Source organism: Pezoporus flaviventris, unplaced genomic scaffold (assembly GCF_033815535.1).
Source record: "Pezoporus flaviventris isolate CSIRO_AGI_PZ_B2104156 unplaced genomic scaffold, CSIRO_AGI_Pfla_v1 ptg000021l, whole genome shotgun sequence".
Classification (NCBI taxonomy): Eukaryota; Metazoa; Chordata; class Aves; order Psittaciformes; family Psittacidae; genus Pezoporus; species Pezoporus flaviventris.
The window spans coordinates 12,838,515-12,861,008 of record NW_026892569.1 but is presented as its reverse complement, the minus strand read 5'-3'; the positions used below and the strand labels follow the sequence as shown (position 1 = coordinate 12,861,008).

The 22,494-nt window shown below is 45.8% G+C and overlaps 1 protein-coding gene across 3 annotated transcripts in view; it reads right to left on the bottom strand.

The window, feature by feature from the left end:
* The window catches only part of PLXNB1 (plexin B1), a 72,912-nt gene that overhangs the window by 18,465 nt on the left and 31,953 nt on the right, over nucleotides 1-22,494 (bottom strand). For 2 of the 3 annotated variants that reach the window (XM_061456117.1, XM_061456118.1), the window contains exons 3-13: nucleotides 14,926-16,069; nucleotides 10,719-10,901; nucleotides 10,166-10,294; nucleotides 8,470-8,570; nucleotides 7,625-7,757; nucleotides 6,776-6,932; nucleotides 3,933-4,041; nucleotides 3,730-3,838; nucleotides 2,264-3,127; nucleotides 1,711-1,836; nucleotides 520-642 (exon numbers count right to left, since the gene is read on the bottom strand). In XM_061456117.1, coding sequence (XP_061312101.1) covers nucleotides 520-642; nucleotides 1,711-1,836; nucleotides 2,264-3,127; nucleotides 3,730-3,838; nucleotides 3,933-4,041; nucleotides 6,776-6,932; nucleotides 7,625-7,757; nucleotides 8,470-8,570; nucleotides 10,166-10,294; nucleotides 10,719-10,901; nucleotides 14,926-16,059 — 3,168 coding nt within the window. In that variant the 5' untranslated portion in view covers nucleotides 16,060-16,069. The remainder of the gene's footprint in view (nucleotides 1-519; nucleotides 643-1,710; nucleotides 1,837-2,263; nucleotides 3,128-3,729; nucleotides 3,839-3,932; nucleotides 4,042-6,775; nucleotides 6,933-7,624; nucleotides 7,758-8,469; nucleotides 8,571-10,165; nucleotides 10,295-10,718; nucleotides 10,902-14,925; nucleotides 16,070-22,494) is intronic. The other variant, XM_061456119.1, reaches the window with a different exon arrangement.

Here is a 22,494-nt window from a genome sequence, read left to right as displayed (position 1 = left end):
TTGTGAACCGAAAACAGCACCTCTGCTTGCAAACCCTGCCCTAAGTAAATTCCACACATCATCCAGAAATGTACATGGCTGTTGTAATTTTGCTCTTAATCCTCCCATCCACAGCCTACCTTCCGCCACTGAGAACAAACCTGGTACTAACAGCATGTTTCTTTTCACAAAAGAGCCACCATCACAGAAGAAGTCACGATCCAGAGAACCATGAACAACAGTGCCTCAAGCTAAAGCTGAGGTGGCACAGTCCTGGCAGGCTGTGATGAGCAACAGCTCAGAGATGGCATCATCCCATACTACTGTCAATGCAGGTTATGAGGCTCAGGCTGTGCAATCTTTCTGCCAGCTGCAGATACCAGCACTGCCAGGCAGCAGCAGCAGCACAGATGATGGCCCCATAGTGCTAAATATTCCATAAATATCTTTGCAAAGAGCTTCCCTTCCAACCTGCTGCTTTGCTGAGTGAAACCAGCACCAGTGTGAGCTCTGAAATGGCATGTTAACCCAAGCACTCACCTGGTTCATCTGGCAGGTGATATAACAGAGGGATTTGTTTGTTTCTTCTCCTTCCACATAAGCATCCATCACCACTGTCCTCCCCTCCAAATTCAGGACACACTCATAGTCCCACTGCTGGTCCTGCAGAGGAGATAGACATGGCACCAGTTCTTAGCTACACAGAGCTTCCTACTACATGACAGTGTTCTCCTCCCTCTCCGACTCAGCACCTTTTAAAAAGCCACTCTGCAAGCAGCGTGCTCCTATCATTCCCTTCATTATACAACTCTATGCTACATTCAAGGCTCTCTATGCTGTCACTGCCTCCATGAATTAAAGACAAACCAATACAAAACACAAGGGAACACGTGTTTGTCAGTGCAGGGAGAACTCGGCACAGGAAGAGGAATTCAAGCAAAACCACTGGGACTCTGAAGTTATGCCTGTATCTGTGAAACACTAGCTTGGAAATGAGGACTGGAGTACACAGACTAGGCCACTGCACCTCAAAATCTCTTAAGTGCATTTTTCTTCTTTCTCTCCTGTACATGTTCCACTGACTTGCTTAGACACTCCCTGTAAAATAGATGGATACGCATCTGCAACCCGCTCTGTACTGAGCAGTGCAGTATGTCAGGTTTAACATAATGATTAGTCCGTGGGCTGCATGTTCTGAGGCAGTTGTTTGTAAAAAGTTACTAAATCAGGCTTCTGTCTTGAGAAGCAAAGATGATTTTTATCAGAGGCACACCCAAGAAACATAGCTTTCAAGGGTGGTTTTCCCTACTGCAGAAGTTTCAGGTACGACAGGAATAGCCACATTAACATGAACGTGCCAGAGGAGGAAAGGGAACAGAGACTTATCTTTAGCTTATGGAGACACAATCAGGAAAGATTCATCAGGAAGTTATTCCAAGAACTACAGCACAGGTGCAACTGAATCCAAAGGCACGCAGATCTTCTGCAGCAGGTTGGTGCACATCTGAACTCTCCCTTTCTCTGGGGGACCTCCTACTCACCAATAAATCCAGCTATGAAATGCTTTATTCACAGAATTAGGTCATTCCCCCTAAGGTGTTTCTGCAAACAGGAGAAACCTAGGCAGAGCTACAGCTGCAGCTTACGTGTATTTTTAGCAGTGCAATGGACATGGTGCCCAGAGTGCTCTGCATTAACACAGTTTTCTCAGTGCTGATGGTGGTGAGCTACCTGATAGAGGTGGAAGTTCTTTCCCAGCAGGGTTATCTTCCTTGCCACGTTGACTGGAAACAGCGAAGATCCCTGGATTTGCTGCACACAGGGACATGCATCTGGACCCCAGCTAAGCTCTTCATCCTGAAACCAAACACATGGCTTCAGAGAAAGAGACCTCCACGACTCTCATACAGGGAATCAAAGCCTGACATGCCAACAGAGAAACAGCCCTGCCTGAACAAAGACACGGCTGTGCTTTACCATGAAGTTCTAAGCAAGCAATACAAGAGCACAAAGAGGTGAAGAGCAAAAAGCTGCGAACACGCTGGACATCACAGCAGCTGCCACCTTCAGGCCAGCAGCATTTCTGCAAGAGCGGGGAACCTTGCACACGTTTTTCTTCCTCAGGCTGCTGTTTCCCCTCACATTACAGCTTCTCAGAGGGCACAACCCCTCAGCTTCTACAAGCTCAGAGGGCACAACCCCTCCTGTGTGCTGAAATACTTGACCTGCAATGTGTATGACCATTTCAGTGTTACAGTGTTAGACTGGGAATCCAGCAACTCACCTCTTCCCAAAACTCAGGAGCATCATACTGATAGTTGAGGTCTGGGTGAAGGATCCTGGGGAAGTCAGGAACATCCCTCTCTGAAGAATCCCCATCACCCGACAGAAGGGTAGAAGCAGAGAAGGAAGATGTGTCATTCTCAGCCTGCAGCAAATCCATCCAGTCCTCCGTGTCCTGCAGCTCCGTGCCTTCCTCCAGCAGCCATTCTGGGGGAGCTGATGGTGGGAGCTCTGAAGCAGGTAGTTCAGTTCCCAGCAATCCAGGAGAATCCTCAGAGGCAGCAGGACCCCCCGGCACCTGGCTGGGAGTTTGGGGAGATGGGATGGCAGATGTCAGTGCCTCTGTGGTAGGAAAAGAACTCGGAGGCCACTTCAAGCTGGTGACATGAGGAGAAGGTGTTACTGCTGCTGAAAAGGTGTGCGGAGGGCTACCCACTAGCGTGGTGGGTGGGTTGGTGTGCTGTGGCCCCTGGGCGGTGGCTGGCCCTTCAGTGGGCAAGGCTGCATGATCCATGTTTTTGGATGGGCTGGTGAGGACAGATGCAGAAGGAGAAGTTGTCTCTGGCTCAGTGACAGCAGGTTTGTCTGCTGGTGGTGGCAGGGGGGATTCTGTGATGGCCTGGAGAGAGGCTGCTTCAGTTGAGGGAGTCAAGTACGTATAGCTGAGGGTTTCTGTAGGCTCAGATGTCATGTCCAAGGCTGCAGAGAACGTGATGCGGTTGGGCTCTGAGGAGGGCACAGTGCTTGGTACCACTCGCACAATGGGGGGAGTGATGGGTTTTGTGGCCGTGGTTGGGGCTGTGGTAGAAGACTTGGTGAGGGGAGCTGCTGAAGAAGGAAACACACCTGAGGCTGGGATCTGGGCCTAGAGAAAAATAACATCATGGGGTGAGAAGAGAGAAAGAAAATAAAACAGTATAGAATCCAAGCAGGAAAACACTTCATACTACTTCCTGTGGTAGTGCTCACAAGAGGCTGCTTCACCCTCTGGATTTAAGTGAGAGCTACATCTCATGCCACCTTGTCTTGGGATAAGACTGGGGAATGCTCAAAGTGCAGAAGATCCAGCAACATTCCCTCTTCCCGCCGATTACTGCACTCACCTCCACTTGGAGGTCTGCCTGCCTTCATCCCCCGCTGAACTGCAAGACTACCTGTGGCAGCCACAAACTGGGCATCTATTTCACTTTCCCCCTTGCAGCCTCTCTGCCAGCTTGTTCTTGTCCCTTGCTTTGAAAACAGAGGCTGGATAACCCCAGGAGAAGGGCAATCTGCTTCATTCGATGGCAATTCCTCAGAAACCTAGCAAGGCCTTTTAACATGAGGCACACAGAGCCTCGTGTTGCTCCAGCAGCTCACATCCTTGCTTCATGCAACTGAGAGCTGTTATTTTACCTGAGATCTGATTCACTGCATCTCACTGAGGCTGTTCTAGCACACAGGACTAGGACCGAGTATGAAACGCACCCTTTCATTGTAGATAATGATTCCTTCCTCACAGGCTGCTTTGTGGGTACAGAGGTGCTGCTGGATGCACCAGTTACATCCCCAGAGGCTGCTCACACACTTCTTGCACCTGGAATAATGATGGAGAAGCAGCTGCTGAGATGACCCAGGCAGGGGAGAGCCACCCTCCCTAGAACTACAGAGAAGAAAAAGCATGTGCTCACGGTGCCGACTTCCACAGCAGGGCCACTGCAGCACAGTCATAGAAAGAGAAGTCCACAGAAGCAATGAAGATGTCATGGAAACGCACTACGAGCTTTATGGTGACATGATCTGAAAATGAAAACAAAAGTTTCTTAGAAATGGAGCCACTCTAAGCCTGCCATACTGTTAAGAGACTCAGCATGCTCCAGGAAAGACACTGTCAAACATGGAGACAGATTCCTCTAGCATCTCAATCACTGGATTATCCTACGGACACTAGAATCAAGTTGGACAAGTTTGCCAGGAGTACTTTATGACAGCTCTTGCCAACCCACGGGAAGGAAGGCTAGTCAGAAAGCTAGTCTTCCATCTTCATCTGCTATAATTCCACTGTCATCTCTGTATTAGAGGAAGATGTAACATTCCAGGCTCAAAGCTGATTGTCTTCCTTTTTCATCCAAAGGAAAAACAAACCCTTAGAACTGACATAGCCCTTTATCTTCAGAGCTTTGTTCTATGCCCAGACTAAGAAGTCACGGAAGAGGTTTAAGACTTGTAATCTTGTTTGCAAGGACTGAAAGCTTATCTGCTTTAAATCCAGGTCTCATGTCAACTAGAAGCCTCAGGATAGCCCAGTTCTTTGGGAAAAGACTATCACTGTCTTCTGATAGACTAAAGAGCTGCAGAGATGGTCAAAACTTAACTGCAGCTGATAGCATGAGCTGAAGGAGGAATTTTGCATATGGTAGTACTAACCCAGCTTATTAATCCTGTTCCAGACTAATGTCCTCAGAGCTGGGTATTGGTTTCCCAAATAATGGGTCCACATTGCATGCTCTGCTCAACTCCAGGAGCTGCCATTTCTCAGGACAGTTTGCTATAGGTGTAAGTAACTAGAAGCTTGTCCATCATTCCTCTCACAGAATTCAGGCCTCCTCATGCAAGCAAACCCTAATCACCACAAAACAACCAACATGTGTGCTGAAGGATCAGTCAGGGCTAAGCTGGGCTCCTGACAGGATGGCAAGTGAAGCTGCATGCCAGTAAATCAGCTGATGATGAGGTGTGCATGGAAACCCATGATTAAGAGAAAATCAGGGTATTATATAGGCAGCTGGAGCAGGAGTCACTGCAGTACTGCCAGCTCCCATCACTGTCACAGGGGTGATTGCATTTGGCAGTGGTGGCAGGGCTAACACCTCCCAGGATTGCGGGGTTATGACACCATGTTTATAAATATTCCTTTTTCCAAAAAGGCCATTATTTCCCATGATGTCAATAATGCTGTTCAGTGGTACAGAGCATGAGGTTGAGCACTTGCAAATTGAGAGCAAGAGTTTCTGCTATCAACTTGAAGCTCAACAGCTTAAAGTGACAGATGAGCTGGTATGCAACCTTTAAAACAAAGCTGAAAGGCAGGCAAATGTTTTAGTGAGCTGGGAGAAGTATTATAAGTAGGAATAAGAAAGTGCCACTATCTAACGCCCTGATGAAACCTCATTTAGAAAACAGTGTTTGATTCTGGTTACCAGCTTCTAATTCATCTTAGCAGAGCACAGAAGCCATGCAAAGAAGGGCTAGCAGTACAGGGATGGAAAGAGGAAGTCTGAGTAACAAAAGAACACAAGTTAACACAGCAAAACTCCGTGCTTAGAATGCCTGGCCATAGTTCACTGAGTGGGATTAGAGCTGTGGAAGCAAAAGGACAACACAAATAGATCAAAGGGACACAAACCATCCATGAGCAAATTCAGGCTAGAAAACAAAAGCGAATTGTTAAGTCTTGGAGATGCAATGTGAAAGTGGCTCAGGTAAAGCATCTCTGGAGTCTTGAAATGAGAACAAGACTGACTTACAAGGGAGTCAGTAAGAATATCTGAAGCCTGGAATGAGAACTAGACTGTGGCTTTACTGATTTTTCACAACTGTGCTTAAATCCAGGCCCACATGTGCAGAACTGAACAGGAAAACCAATCCTACCCACTGTGCCTTTAGTGGCAGTGCATGAAGCCCTTTCCCCCTCTGCTTGATGACCCTGAATGGAGACCATTGAAAAATGAAGGTGTTTGAAACTGAATCAGTGTGTTAGCTGGGTTCTGCTGTCATGTTATGTTATGTCCATGGAGACTGCTTCAGACCTATTAGCCAGCTGCATACTTCCATGGAAAATCTGTTTAGCCACTTTGGTGAATTGTGTGGAATGCTTTCCAACCGGCACCTGCCTTTTACTTCAGATGAATGAGCTCTTTGAATAGAGCAGCTCTCACACACAGGCTGGGTAAAATCCAATGCAAAGACTATAAACTGAGAACTTCCCATATTCTTTAGAGTGGCCAATTAGCAATGATCAGCCAGTTATTGTTTGCAGTAATAGAAAGCTGACTCTGTATTTTCTGACTTTGTGCAGCACTGCAGATTCATTTCTAACTTAAAGGACTGTAGATCTCTCCTTCCCTTACATGTACATCCTTCTCCCACTACTACAGGGATTTGGAGGATGTTTGCATTTGGTTTGAGTACTTAAGAGAGTTCTCTCTCCAGATATATGACAAAGCTGCCAAACCAGCCACCACTCTAGACTGCATTTCAGCTCATGTTCAGATTTGCACACAACCCTTCGAGCAGGATCTCCTTTCCAACTACCAAAATTTGGCACTGGAATTTGGCAACAGCCCAAAATAGCACAGGATGTGTGACACACAAGTAGAAAGCAAACAGATATTATGAAGAATGAAATGAACACCTGCTGACACACCACATATATCCGTGGCTGTTAATCCTGGCAATCTGACAGACCTACAACATACTTTCTCCCAGCAATGGTATCACAGCTATCATGCTCCATTTAAAGCATTTCACTGACCTGCTCCTGTTGGCAAAGCTGGTGCTTGGCTGGGATCTGGAGAAGGACACATGATTCCTGACTCTGTCAGCACTGCTGGGCTTTCATAATCTTCAAAGTAACATGAGTAAAATTCTTCCTCACGCAGGGAAGGTAAGTCCGAGATAGCCAGGAATATCTATCAATTCAATAGTATCCAGTGAGTAATCTGCCCTCTAACTTATTCTTCTTTGTTTAAGCTAATTTTCTCATTCTATTTTTTCAAAGTAAGAGCCCCCTGAAGTAGTTATCTACATATACATCTATATCCTATAATGCCTCCTAGGAGTGACTGTTCCAAATCATTGTCTCTTGCCATTCCCAAACTGAACTTGGCACCCACCAAGCAATTGGCAACTTCCCCCTTTGCCCAAGTCTGTAGCATAAAACAGGTTCTTGCCACCTCCTGACACAATATCAGGCTTCAGAACAGTGCAGCACCTTCTTAGCTTTCCTGCCAGCTCCCAGATGCCAGACTGAAGCTGAAATTTTGGGTAACTCCTTCTAGATCTTCCTGACAGCAAGTGTCAGAAACACTGTGAGACCACAGCACCTTATAGATACTAATCCAAGGAGGGACCTCACCCAAGCAGCCACCAGATACTCCAAAATACCCAGGAACTCTGTGAAGGCAAGGACATTTAGTTTCCTAGAGAAAAAACAATGAAATTATCTCCTGGAACAGCCAAGCTGTTAAGTCCCTTATGTGAAGCAGATGTGATTGAAGGCTCTGATTCAGTACCCCACTGAAAGCAACAGGAAAACTTGTGACTCCTCAGTTTGTAGGGGGTTTTCTACATGTTTGAACATCAGAGGATCAACACCACTCACATTTCTCTTTTCCTCTCTGCTGATATTGGCTGGAGTTAGTGACTGGACAGACAGACACTGTTGTGTAGAGTTAAAGCTCCAGAGCCACTGCTCACTCAACCTGGACCGCAAGCACTCAGAGCGACGGGTGCACCTGCAGGGAAATAGCAAGAAGCTCTATGAGAGATCTAAGGGGACACGTTCAGCTTCCAAACTGACACTGGCCATCTTCTACATCCCATGGTCTTCTCTAGTTCTCACTACTCTAGAGTCTTGCTAGAGTCTAGTCTAGTCACTTGCTAGAATCTTGGGGGAGCTGCTACACAAGACACAAATCTCAGCCTCTCACCACTTTCAATAACAGGAGGAACTGTTGCCAAAATATATCTGGCAATATATATTCCCATTAAATCCATATATTCCTATGGCATTCTACAGGTGGACAGAGCCAGCAAGCAGAGAGGCACACTGGAACAAACCATATCTCATTAAGCAACATCAGTAGGGCAGCAAGAAGTGGAAGAGTGCTAAATGAGAGTGACACAAGAAGAGATAACACAGCTTCTCTACATTTGAAATGGGACAGTTTGAGCTGCAAGCAGACTAAAACCAGGCTGAAACCCACTGGACAGGAGCATGGTGAATGGTGACCCAAAAAAGCAATGGAAAGATACCCTTGTGTGCTACTGCCAGTGGTGTTTTAGGGAAGCAGATAGAGCAGTAGTAAGTTAGAGAGGACATCCCATAAAGGAACTAAAAATAAACTAAATTCAGGCACACAGACATAAGGAGGAGAGTAAGTAGAGACAATCCCTATGCACTATCCCTCCCCAGAACCCTTGCAGGTCAACAGGGAGCTATCTTACCGTCCCTGAAGGACACACCAGCCACAGTATGGATCTTTCAGAGCCAGACAGGATTCACAGTCCGAGTACAGGGAACATTCCAGTATGGGAACCTTTACCACCTGCCAGAAAAAGCAGTCAGTGAAAACACAGCACACACAGCACAGGCACCAGGTCTATGGCTTCTTCTACCTAACTAGCAAGTCCCATCATCTCCATGTTCACTGAAACAACTTCTTAATCCCCAATATTGGATAAAACCAAAGGAAACAGGAACAAGCTCACAGAGCCCATCTGAATGGCCACTTCACATATTGGTGAATGACATGTAAACACCAGGCTGCCCAGAGGCACCGAGATGAGCAATGTGTATTCTATTAATGGGTTATCCTTGACACGTTTTGAAAGAAGGAGACTTTATTTGTGCTAAATCTGTATTTTAACAAAATAGGTTAAAGAACAGACTGAACACCATTCACTCTTCTGCTTTTCTGGACTCTGTCATGGGACATCATCTCTCCAACATGCAGGTGACACAAGTTGGAGACAGCAGCTCTGGCTAAGGGCTCTGACTGTACCTGCACTATTGCCCAGCTCTATGTGGCAGAACTATCATTTTGACTGAAAGTAGAGCAAGCAGCTTTGATCAGTGTGGAACAAAAACCTTCTGGTATGTGGGGGTAACTTTTACTTGCAAAACACTTCTGCTTTAAACTTACTAGCCTTGATGATTTCAGCCTCTTGCCCTCCTCCCTTTAATCCGCTTCTACACTCCAGCTACTACCCTGTCAGTTACTTCAAAATGCCAACTTCTAATCCCCAACCTATTACTTCTGCTGAGTACAGGATGTAATTTATGCTTTTTAATTGACAGAACAATTACTGGAAAGGATATATTTCAGATTTCCCTCATCGTCTTCCACTCACAGATTTCAACTCTTCCTTTGAAGCGTTAGAGAAGTTCTGAGTATCTCAAAGTGCTTGGGGTGGGGGTGAAAGGAAGCAGTGGTTTGCCAGCATGCTCTCATTTTATGTTTGTTCTTTCCTTCAGAGTAACTCAAGGGCTATTTCCCTTTACTAGAAGGATCCTTTTCTTTCCAGCTCAGGGAGCTGATACGAGTGGTGCTGTACAAATCCTCTCAAATAAAGGATTTCTTACTCAGCAGACACCAATATTCCAGGAGTCAGAGGCATCAGAATGACTCTTCTACATCTGCCGCTGGCACAAAGAGTATTACAGAAGGCAGGAGAAGAGGCAAAGGTGCTTCACATGGCAACTTGTACAGCATAATTTCACCTACAAGACTTATTACATGCCCAGCCAAAGCACACCTCTGCTGAGGATACTTCCCACACATTTCTGCTTTTGTAGGTTACCTGCCTACAGATGAACAGCTTAATCTTTTCATTGATTAAAACCAGTAGAAGTGGCACAGTTTTAATTACACAAAGCCTCCTTTTTGTCTTTTGAATCTTTTGTAAAACCAAGACAGGTCACATTACTTGTGAACCCCCAAACAGTCTGTGGCTGAGACTAGCAAGACTCCTTCATGCTTCCTCCAGTTTTTCAGAAGGCCAGCCCCCATTCCTGTAAGCCAGACTGGAAGGAAGCTGCTGTTGTACACACTGCTTCTCTTCCTTCCCAGCTCCCATCAATAACATGTCTGGACCACAGATGCTTTCATTTCATCTGTGAAAGGGATTTTATTGCTCTTACCATTGACTGGGTCATGACAAAGAGGTGCTCCTGCAACTGGTCAAACAGCAGGTCTCCACTCACCATGCTATTTAACTGGATAGTTAAAGAAGCATATATGTGTGCATCTCCCATTGCTCCTAAGTACACCTGCAAGAGAGTCACAGTTGTACGCAGGCAAAGTGTCACAGCAGGAGTTGGGGACACCCGTCCTATATCAGGAACAAGCTGGAACCACTGCTGTGTGTGAGTTCAACCTCCACCAAAATCTCAATGCAGTGACTTCAGCACGGGAAGCATGTGCCTAGCAACATCTGCAGAAGGATGCACCAGCCCTGATGCTGGCTCAGTGCAGATGTAAGCAAAGGTACCACAACCACTGTTTGGGGCATTCACGTTCCCAACAGTGAGTACAGTGTGAGAAAAGACCACCTGATAGTAATGATAGAATGACAGTTCCTTTGGTAGGAACCTGACTTCCCAAGGGACAAAAGAAATTGCCTTTTTTCCCCTTCCACCTGAGCATCCCTGATCAGTTTTATCCTTTCGGCTTCCTGTTGCATTTAGGTCATACCTTGTGCAGCCTCCCTTTGCTGTCTCCCAGGAAAGCAATGGTGTGCCCATCTTCCACATTCACTGCCACTGCTGTCAGACGGGCATCTGTTTTCTCCAGGAGTGGGGCTGCCTCCAAGGGTACCCGACTGGCCATAGGGCTGGGAGTGTGGTCAGAGCCACAGGGGTATGCATACAGGGTATCCTTTTTTGGGGAATGGAAAGAACAGGGACATCAGTACAAAATAATGGATACAAGGAACACGAGTAGCTTTAACACTTCCATCATCCCTTTCCACTCAAATTCCTTCAACAGATGCCCCAGAAGTGAATTCAGCTTTGAACCCTTCTAAGCATTTTAACTGAGACTAAAATACCAGCTTTTAATAGTTAGTTTAGCTATGTTTGGCTGTTTGTACCCTCACAGAATCCTGAAGACATTTCAGCAGGTCCATTCAGCATCAGTAATGGAATGCATTGAAACTCTACTAAACTTTTAATCTCCAAACACCATTAGTGGCTGTACACTGCAATTATGCAGCTTTGGGGAAGATTCACTGTATTTTTGAAGAACAAAAGGAGGTGAATCCCTGCTTCCAGGGTAAAACCACCTGGTCACAAGCATCACCTCCAATAATTAACATGGTTTTGTTGTAACACGTACAAATTCTAAGCTGAAGTAGAATCCCAAAGCATTAGAATGTACATAAACACAGGGTGGAGCATAGCCTGCTCCAAAGAGCACTGCTGCAAAGAGCACCGAGAAATCACAGAGCTCATAGAACCAGAGACCCAGAAGAAGTCAAAACGAGTCATCTCTGCACACTGCTTCAGTTCTGGTCTTGTGAGATCTCTGTGCAAAACCAGTCATCCTTCTGTTCCAGCTGGACCCCTCCCAGTCCCACAATCCTTCACTTACTGAATTCTAGAGAGAAAATGAAAGCTGCCAACCATTTGTATGTGTAGAAAGAAGATACTCCATTACGATTCATCTTTCTCCTAAGCAACAAACTCAGTCTTGTCTAGGATAGCTCCTCTGCTGCTTTGTATCTTTCTTGACACCTTGTTCTGTGTCCACTTTTATGGTACCCTTTCAGACACTGAATGCAGGATTGTTCACCCAGCAATTACTGTTAACCCCACCATCTATTAAATCAATCAGTGGCTTGGTTTCAAGCAATGTGGCATGTATAGATTAATGATTTTCATCATGTAATCCCTTATGGATAACATTTCACTCCCCTCCTCAGCCCCTTACTAATCACTCTTACAAAGCTACGTGTGGAGCAGAGGCATTAACTGTGCAGTCTACAGCGGCTCCATCTCTCTCCTGCTTTGGGCAACATGGTTGAATTCAGACTCCACATGAGCAGGAATTAGATTCCTCAAGAGCAGGGTTATGTAATTTTTCTGTCTGATGTCCATGGCTTTGCATTTGGCAGCACTGAGCCTCACGGTACCATATGGCACCAGGCAATAGAGCTGACCCCAATGGAGGTCAGTGATAACAGCACAACGTGGCATTCCTGGGGTATCTACTCATCACCTCTTGCCAACCTCTTGGAAAACCTCACCCTTTCCCATCCTCTCCTCCCATTTCTCTGTTGGTTTTTTCTTTTTTTTTGTTGGGTTTGCTTGTTTTAACACTTGACTGCTTCCTGGAGAAACTTAAATATGATCAGGAGCTTCTGACAAAGTCTATGGTAATCCCACAGTAAAATACATTTAACCATCTGACTTCTATTGACTTCTCCGACGTATTGATACCTTAGCAGGGAAGCAAGACTTGACACAGTGATTACACACAAGATCACACCAAGACGTTTTTCTACTTAAAACAATTAAAAGAGCTTCTATGTAAATTGATATAAGCATTTTATACAGTTAGCATGGTCCTATGAAGACAGGCTGAGAGCTGGGCTTGGTCAGCCTGGACAAGAGGAGGCTCTAGGGAGAACTTAGAGCAGTTTCCAGTGCCGGAAAGGGCTGACAGAAAAGCTGGAGAGATTCTTTGGACAAGTGCCTACAGGGACAGGACAAGGGGAAGGGCTTTAACCTGCCAGAGGGGATCATCCACTGTCCTACTGTAGCGCACCAAGTTTGGATGAAGCTGTACCTGTGAATTCTGGTGTGTGCTTCCTACACTGCACAGGTAGGAAGCAGCAATAAGACAAATCTATACCCATGCATGAAGGGGACTGAAAGCTTGGTGCAGAAGGACAAGTTACACACCTTGAAAACTACACCCACAGAAAATATGCAGCCTTCCCAAGCCTAAAAGGATCTTCCCAGGACTAAAAGATCTCCAGCAAACTGAACAAATGAACTCATGCTGAAATCCTTACAAAAACAAGCATTTTTTTTTCCAGCTGAGATTGTATTGAACTGTAAAATTCAATCTTAGCTTCTTCTGACGGGCTAAAAGCTGGAGGCAGTGCTAACTAGGGAAAAGGGTGCACAGGCTGGTTTGGAGGCAGAAAAACATGAACTTCATTAGCATTATCCTTACACAGAACACAGGCTGCCACCACTGAAACAGAGTTAAAACTGTTCCTGCATAAACTGTGCATTGAGAGCTGCTTGCACTCAGCACTGAATGGAGCCGGCTGGAGTTGGCACAGACCCTTATGTGTTGTTAGATACAATCTTAATGACAACCGCTACCATGTACTGAATGGTGAAGGATGAAGTTTGTGGGGACATTTACATATCATTGGACACACTTGCTAATAAGATGCTATACTTTGGTCGGCCCACTAGTGCCAAACTGTGCAGCTGGGACCCTGGGATCGTGAGCAAGGAATGGCATAGCAGAGACTGGGCTTTTTCTCCCCCTCTGTGTACCCACTTCTCCGCTGGATCAAACAGTGCAGGGGGACTCCACATCATTTTGAATGCAGGATTTTTCTACCACTCACACCAGGTTGGCTTTTAACTCCCTTGAGGTGCCCTAAAAATCACCTGTGACAATTCCTCCCATGTGCCCCCACAAAGGACACATGGGGCATGGCTAAGAAATACAGTGAAAGCAGGACATCAAGCTGGGCAGCATCTTGCTTTCCAACTCTTATGTACTCCTCCTGACCCTACATTCATCCCCCTCCAAGCCTGCTCTTTACTCTTCCCTTGTCCCGCAAGTATTCTACAGTCAGCTGTAGCTCTCGAAAGGAAAACCATAATTTTAAGACTGGTTTTGGACCACACATCCAACCTCAGAGACTTCCAAAGCTCTGTGGTACCACTTTGCTCTTTGTAGCACAGGGCTGGGAAGAGGCAATTATCTGGACAGCCGGTTCTGTAAGAAGGAAGATACAAGATAACAGGCTGTGATAGTAAGGACTAGCAACGCCCTCGGTGAAAACAGGCTGCTCACAACCACAGAGCCTCATACCAGGACATGGCATTCAGCACCGCCCCGGAGCATGCTGCTGCTCTGTGTTTGTGTCACCATCCCGATACCACAGCACCAGCGAAGCTGATACACTGCAAGGATTCAGGGTCACAGCCACTTTAGCTCACATTTTTATCCTGCAACTTCCCATCATGCCTTTGTGGTACAGTTTAAAGGAGGATTATCACCTCTTACAGCACTGGAGACAAAGAGCAGCCAGATCAGGCGCAGGTTCTCCTTGGGCACAAAATTCTGCAGGACTAATGCAGTCTATAGGAAATCAGGATTTTGTTGACACTTAGTTTTGCTTATGTTCTTTTTCATTCCTGGGTTCCCCTGCAGGAAGCTGTTGTGAGGTGTGCCCCACCATAAGCAACAGGGACCCAGCACACCCCTTAAATTCCCTTCCCAACACACAACTGTACATGCACATATTCCTCCTTCCATGCAGTACAGACCGGGAGATGAAGATAGCGATAAACAACAACCTGAACTGCAGCTTCAGTGCTCTTGCCTGGTATTTACCAAGAGACAGGCCCCAGGGTCAGATCACATCAGATGTTCTCCCCATGGCCACATCTCCACATCTCCCTCTGCAAGTAAACCCACGCATGTGGGGCAGAGAGCTGCAGCAGCAATGACAGACTGTACTTCAACAGGATGCAACAGTTGTTGCATTGCATTGCTGCAGCAGCTAAGAAAGAGCCTGAGCCCAAAGGCTTTTAACCCAAACAGATTTCAACATCCGAGTGAAACAGGCTGACTTCAGGAACACAAAACAACACAAGAACATGCTATAGACTACTCTCTACCCTAGCAAAGGGCCAAAGCCACTTACTGCGGGCAGCTGGACACAGTTGGAGCTGACATCATATTCAATATATGCCACCTCTGTCCCTTCTTCTGACTTCCCATCTCTCATGTAGCAAACATCCCTAGTCCAGTTGGTCAGGCGATCCACTTCCTCCATAGCATAGACACAGAGTGCAGACTCCTCACTCAGCTTACCAGAAGAAGCCTGCCAGGATGAGAAGGCTGCAAACAGCACTTCTCCCTCGGTGTCCAGCTGCCCATGGGCCAAGCCTTTTCCTGGCCGGGTGACATAGGCTGCTTGCAGGAGGCTGTAGGTATTGGTTTTGCTCTGGCAGAGCAGAGGTAACTCCACATACGAGTAATAGTGAGAGTCATCCAGGCAGATTCGGGAGATGTAGGTCTTGTACTCACGGGACTGAGATTTGAGGTCTCGCCGGTAGAATAGGAAATAGACACTGGAGCGGTAAGTGAAGGATTTAATGAAGTGGTGGTTGTACTCTGAGAGCCGGCCCACAGCCAGTTTTGCTGTTTCTTCATAGGAGAAAATGGAGTGAGAGTCTATTGCTTGAACATCCCCACCATGGGCCCTGAGATTCCGGGTAGTGATGGGAGGAATCCCCCCTCCAACTCCTCGGCTTGTGTACCCTCGTCCCACAAACAGCAAGGGGACCTCATCCTTTGAGTAAGCTATGAGTCCTACAGTGGTGATGTTGGGATCATTGGCAGCAACATACTGAGTGTCACCAGGGCTCTCTGGTCGGAAGAGGACATGGTCAATGGACGTGAGGCTCCTCTTCTCACAGATCCCCTGGTGCACACTGCCACACACAATGAGCTCCTTCTGCACTGTGTTCACTAGCAGCAGCTTGTTGTGATTGTCGGTGTGGTGTGCCTGAGGGCACTCCAGCTTTGAGACCGGGGGGAGGCAGTCTTTACTGTCCAGAACTGGTCCAGTCTGAACCATGTTCTTCATCAGCAGGTCAGATGTCAGCTGAAAGAGAAAGTTGGTGGCTCCCAAGTAAATGGCCCCGGACTCCAAGTCCATAGACAGGTGGAGGAATTTCGTAGCGTTGCGCGTGAACGTGACATACGGCAGTCCCCGTGGAATTGCTGCTCCCATGAAACAGAGAACAGGAAGGAAGAACGTTCCCAGAGGCATGGTAAACACTCTGCAAGAGAGGAAAGGCTGTTATTACTCCTCGGAAATGAGAAGTGAAGATTAACACTCCAAATCCTTCAATAGCACTCATGAGAAGCGGACAAAAAGGGCATGCATAACCACAGAAAGCAGAGAGCTAGACACAAAAGAGCCAACACAGGACATCTGCAGGAACACCAACAGAAAGAAGTCTGCAAGAGGATCAGAGACTTTACTCAATCATCTCCACACCACGATGACAGGCACAGCATCTTCAGCAGAAGCTGCAATACTTCAAGTCATGTTCTTGGGGGCTTTCCTGGGGACTGCTGGGTGGCTCTGGGGAAAGCTTCTCTTTGCAAGCCCAGGACTTGTACTAAACTTGCTGAATAAACATTCCAAAGCACAGATTCACCAATCCAGGGACGTAAGCTAAAGAGAAAGGTCCTATCTGTGCTGTGACAGAAGGTGCTTCAAACATTGAAGCATTGTAACATCAAAAAAAGGGCCATATTTAACCTGAGTCCTGCACAACTCTTTGCTATATTGGAAGTTCTCCAGGACAGGACCACATTCCAATAGCAGCCAGCACACTGCATACATTATATGAATGAGCAACACCACAGTAAAACAAACCACTGTCCAAGACAAACACAACCTGCAGGACCATTGTTTAAATAAACTGTACCTAGGTTCCAACACTGAGTGAACTAATGACTCCTTTGCTCTGTATTTGATCTAGATATCATAATTAATCCCTCTCTTTAATATCACTTGTGGCTATCAACAGCATCTTCTGGGTCTAAGGCTCTTCCACTCGTGCTTCAGAAGAAACCTCCCTGTGCCATCTTTGCCACTGAGCATCACCCATCCAAGCAGGATGTGGATGCCAGGATGAGGCCTTTGAGGTGTCAATCACAGCAGCTTCCAGCCACAACCTGAAGACCAGTCTGTTCCCAGCCCTGCCAAGCCAGTCCCTGTGGGCTCCTGTCTCCCTGTTTAGCTACATGGCACGTTCAGATAAAGGGGAGACCACCTTATCCTGCTCACTTGTTACTGCGCTCTCTGGGGGAGAAGTCTCTTGCTGGCACTCATCCCTTCACAGCTCCTCTAGCAGGGCTTTAAAAGCCGATTTAAACATGCGTCTCTGTGGACAATGCTCCATTCCTTCCCTGTCTCTCAAAGTGCAGGCAGGGCAAGATGAGATGTGGTGGGTGTTAGACCAGGGAACCAGTTCTGCTCCTCTCCAGGGGTTGATCTTTAGATCTTTAGATCAACCCCTCTTGAAATCTACAGTGACCCACCCAAGCCATGCCACAGATGGGAACCACTGTCCTGAACAGCATAGGGAAACTCACAGTACAGAGGAAATGAGGTAATAAGTACCTGCAGCATTTAGATGAAAGCTTTTCTCCATGGAGGAAGGACAGCAGCTGCAAGCACTCCTCATTCACTAGGAGTACCACCTTGTTTGAATTGAGAAGTGGGTGGTGATGCAGCTGTGAATCTATTCCCTTCCCTCCCTCTTGCAGGCAAGGTATCAAAGCTACACACAGATGCCAAGCTGGGCCAGAGGCTCAACATAGTTGATGGATACAGTACCACCCCCAGAACTGGCTGTAACCTGCTGTGCTCGTTTTGGCAACCCAAGGTGCTGTTAATTTTGTAGTTAAAGCTAAGAAAGCTATCATCACTTTCCTCCTACAGCATCATTCCTCTTGGATCCTCTTGGTCAGCTCAAAGTGCTATTAACCCAGAAGTGTTTAAGAGCACACAGTATTTCAATAGAAGACTGCCCCAGCATTTACTGCAGGACTTCAGCAATTTAGGTCACAAGCTTTTCACCACACAAACTGCCTTACACTTGTTCTGTAAAACCTCCAGCACACTATGCAGAAACCACAGGAGCAATAGTGAGAACTATAACTGTAAGGCTCTAGATCCATCTTTTATTCCACTACTATTGGAAAAAAAAACCACAAAAGTCCCCTTTTCAGCTCCTTTCTCAGCAAAACTGGCACCTTTGCTCGACCAAAAGCCCGGTTGAGAGGATTAGTCTACTTGTGAAATCCAACGGATGGCAGGCATTATAAATACAACACACTATTAAATATAGGCTTTGTGAAGCTCTGGAAAGGCTCCACTTCACATGGTTATTGTTGGTAAGTAGGTAGTACTGTCAGGATATTCCCGGATGCAGGAATGCTGGCTGTAGGCTGGCAGCTTTCCTCCTTAGCACACAGCCACCGATTCATACGTACCAGCAGTGTTTGGGTTACGTGCACACTAGGGCTTTTGTTCGCCCTGATAATGGACACTTGGTGTTTTCTGCTCTCAGTGCTACTGCACACTCTGCTTCACCCAGGTTTGCAAACAGTGCTGAACTACCCTTGAAGTCTCCCTTCCAGGGTGGTGAGAGTGTGTTGTAGCACCTGACGCAGGTCCTCATCGTGTGGGAGATGTTATCTGTGAAGCCTGATGAGAGGTATTTATAAAGCCGGCAAGTAGATACATGCACACTGAAGGATGGAGCTCTAACTTGACTCTATCACCTCAGGTGTGCATCAGCAGAACAAGCCCTGCTCCTACTCCAACATGTGAGTTATTTTTGTATGTTCTCCCCACTTTTATTGGGGAAAACTCTATGCAAGGAACTCCTTTACCACACAAATCTCTCTGTACCTCTGCGCTGCCATCATGCAGTTGTCACGACAGCCTGTTGCGCAACTCTGTCTGGAGTCTCCTCAGTTTCAAAGCTTAAAATGCCTGCAAACAAAACAATAGGCTGATGACCATCCTACAGCAGGAGCTTGACTGCGTGACAGGGCCACATTGACAAGAAGAAAGTCTTTGATCTGGAAGCAGCTGAGGATCACAAGACATCATTATAAGACACCACTTTAAAGGAATCTCTAATCTTTCTAACTAATGCGACCTTCCTATGCCAGCACTTACACAGTAAAATTGGCATGTGAATTCGGAATATATGGATTCTGAAATACTGGCTTTCTGGCTAGAGGTCATGCCTACGAGCTGCAGGACTCTGCTCTGTCCACCACATACCGTCATCACAACATTTATACATGCCACCAGTATTTGGATTCAAAACCCAGCATATGACACCACTGTAACAACACTGATCGTACAAGCTCCTTGATCTGTAGTTGAATCTCTGCCTAATGTTTCACTGAAAGCATTTTAGCTGCTGTTGGAACACTTGTACTGGAAAGAGACTGGAAGAGCAACCAGCCCTTCATTCCAGCAGAGCATAACAAAAAGCAAATCTTGCTGTGGTCAAACCTCTGACCTGAAGATCTTATTCTTCAAGTCACCAATATCCCCCTAGAAGCCACTTTATTAAGAGCTAGTCCCCAAAGGTGTTTCAGGTAAGAAACTACCATCTCGTCCTCATGACTCTGTGAGAGCTGAGGACAGCTGAGAAGACAGAAAAAAGGGTAGCACAGGATGTTCTGCAAGCAAGTTCTAAGTGCTCTGTTCAATGGGTAAACATTGAATATAGGCTATTTGTTGCTCTTTGCTGAAAAGCCATTAGCAAATGAACTTGTATTTATTGCTAGGTGAGCAAACATACATTAGAAATGAGCACAAGTGTGTGGCTATCAGTAGGGAGAAGCATTCATGTCCTACATGGAAACTGAGAGGAAAAAAAGCCAGCAGTGGTTTTGGATTCAGTTTCCCAAGCTGTTTCTCAAGCATGGGCATCACCACCATTATTATTCTTGCTATTCAGATAAGCCCATCACAACCTCTCTGGGAGGACAGGAAGGAGGAGGATAACCTACATTTAAATCTGATGGTTTCATGACAGGCTACACTACTGAGCTCTTTATGGATTTACTGAACCATTCTGCTTCCTGTGTTCATTGCTAGTACACAACACAGCTGCTACAGACAGATTGCACTAAAAACGTGTAGCCTTTAATTAACATTGAAGGCAATTGCCAAGGCTGGAAAATTCTCTTAAAATAGTCCATTTTTTTTCCTGATAAATTCCTGTTAAAGAGGAAAATGCTCCAGACAATGCCCTGAACACTGCCTCTAACGAACTGCAAAATATTAATATACAAATGATAGTACTGAGTTTCATTTATTTAATCTGGATCACACCAGAAGGGCTAGGGGATTAGTCAGCTCTGCCATAGAATATTTGTATCACATCCACAAAACAACAACCAAGAACATGGAAGCAATGGCACTATTTTGTTACTTGGAATTTGAAATAAGACCATGTTTTCCATAGCACTATTTTTACCTCCCTGACCTCACGTATCCCTCTCAGAGACTTTACTCATTTATTAAAGAAACAAACCCAGAACTCGTTTGGACACATTCTACCCTTAAGCGTTATCAACACATAAGATTATTTCAATCCTCACAGATTATTTCCCTAATACCACATCCAACCCCCTCAACACGGATAGGTCAGACAGTGTTCCGACTTCTAAGCTAGATCTCATACTCAACACCAAATCCAGCATAATTATCCTTGGAAAAAAGCAGGTCCCTGAAATGTGCACCTGCAATTCCCACTGTACCATTTGCAGAGCCAACCCACGGCAAGAGCAGCAGAAGATTTATACATTAAAAGCATAATTCTTCCAGCTGCACCATGACCCCTGTGCTCCAGCACATTCAAATCACCCAGCAGTAGGAAGACGACCACCGCTGTGTTTTCTGCACCAAAGCTCTGAATTACAGCCCCCTTCTAAGTCTCATACGCTCGGAGATTTGCTGTTTGACGTTCCCATTAAATAAATACATCTTCTTAGGAGTCTTATTCACCACTACCAGGCCAGTTCCCTGCCCTGCTGTTTAAGAACACTTGCAGCAAGGCAGAGATGAACACAAACCTCTCTTTTCCACCTAAAATTGATCCCAAGGAGAATCCCAAGTCCAAGCCATCCTGTTGGAGCAGGACTGGCACAGACAAGGGAGCTCTGTTATACCAGATGGGATTAACATCAAAGATGAGGTCAAAATAAGTTTAAAACGCCCCTCTAAAGACCAAACATCACACTTGAAACAGTGAGGGAAGGTGGCACAAAACCTCTCCTTTTAGGATACAGGATTAACAGCATTATTAAACACTTGGGAAAATCATGTTTTCTAAACCCTTGATAACTTGTACTGACCACTACAATGCACTTTTCTGCATGGGGGTTGGAGTAGTTATACTAAACCAATGCTGCACAAAGTATTTTTTCAACTTTGTCATACTATTAATGATGCTTAGGGTTCTCTAGAAAAACAGGAGGAAGTATTTCTGTACCCCTGGGCCTATCCAAATAGTAATTTTAGCCATATTGGAATTCATTGCTGATAGTGGACAGGTATTTTCCCTAACCAGCTTGAGCACAACCGACCTTTTCTCTTGCATGCACGAATGTGCTACAAATGCTAGTTTAAACTTGCAGTACAAATGGCTAATGAAGAGTTAATGATTAATACAGTGTTAAATAGTAAACTTCTCATAAATCAAGACAAACTACACAAACATTTACAAGGAATATAAAGCAACCACACATTGCTTGCTGTCAAAAGCTTTCTTCATAGGTATTCTGTCATTGTAAATTGAGGGTTGACTTTTCACTTTACCACCCTCAAACACTAACAAAAAGTGAACTCAAGTACCATGTGTATATATGCTTTCTGAAGGGGAAATCAAATCAGCTGTTAGCTTCTCAGTATCTTAACACAGCCAAAGGATAACTTTCTGCCAGTGTATTTGAAGATTAGAGTCCTTTAGGATCTGCTCCAACTTCCTGCATAATCAAATCACAGACCACCACTAAGCAATCCCTTTTTCTAGCCCACAAGCTCCTCACTGAAATCTTCCAGTGAAAGCAGGATTTCTTAGGGCTCCTATATAACAGAAACTCCCACCTTAAGCCAGCAAACTGATCCCAAGGGTTACCCACCCCAGGTAGAATGCCTTGTCATTTTGTCACAGCATCTCCCAAGTCAAAGCAGCTTCTAGTTGCCTTTTGCATCAACTGTTTGAAACTAATCCTTCTTCTTAATCCTCCTTGGGCAAGAAGATAACAAGAGCTATTCTAACTCAGACAGAGGCCCACCTACACAGAAACCCTGGCTCCAGTAACAGACAATAATAGATGCCTAAGAAGCAGTATAAGGGCAGACAAGCACAAGGCAATCCTTCCCTTATACGTCCCGCCAGCTTCGGGCCTTCCTCAGTCACAGTTTGCAGCCACGTGTAATCCTTTGGATGACACATTAGGTGGCCTGAGCCTCTTCAGCGAGAAATAACTCATTTTTCCTGTAGCTTTGAGCCCTTTTCAGTTTGTCAACATCCCTTTTTTAAGGCTCCTGACCTAGAGGAGCATCCCCTTTTCACAGTACTTGACCCAGACAGGCTGTCCCTTTGGCTTTCATGTCACCTCCTCCAGTTTGACTCACCAGCCCTCCACTTACCTG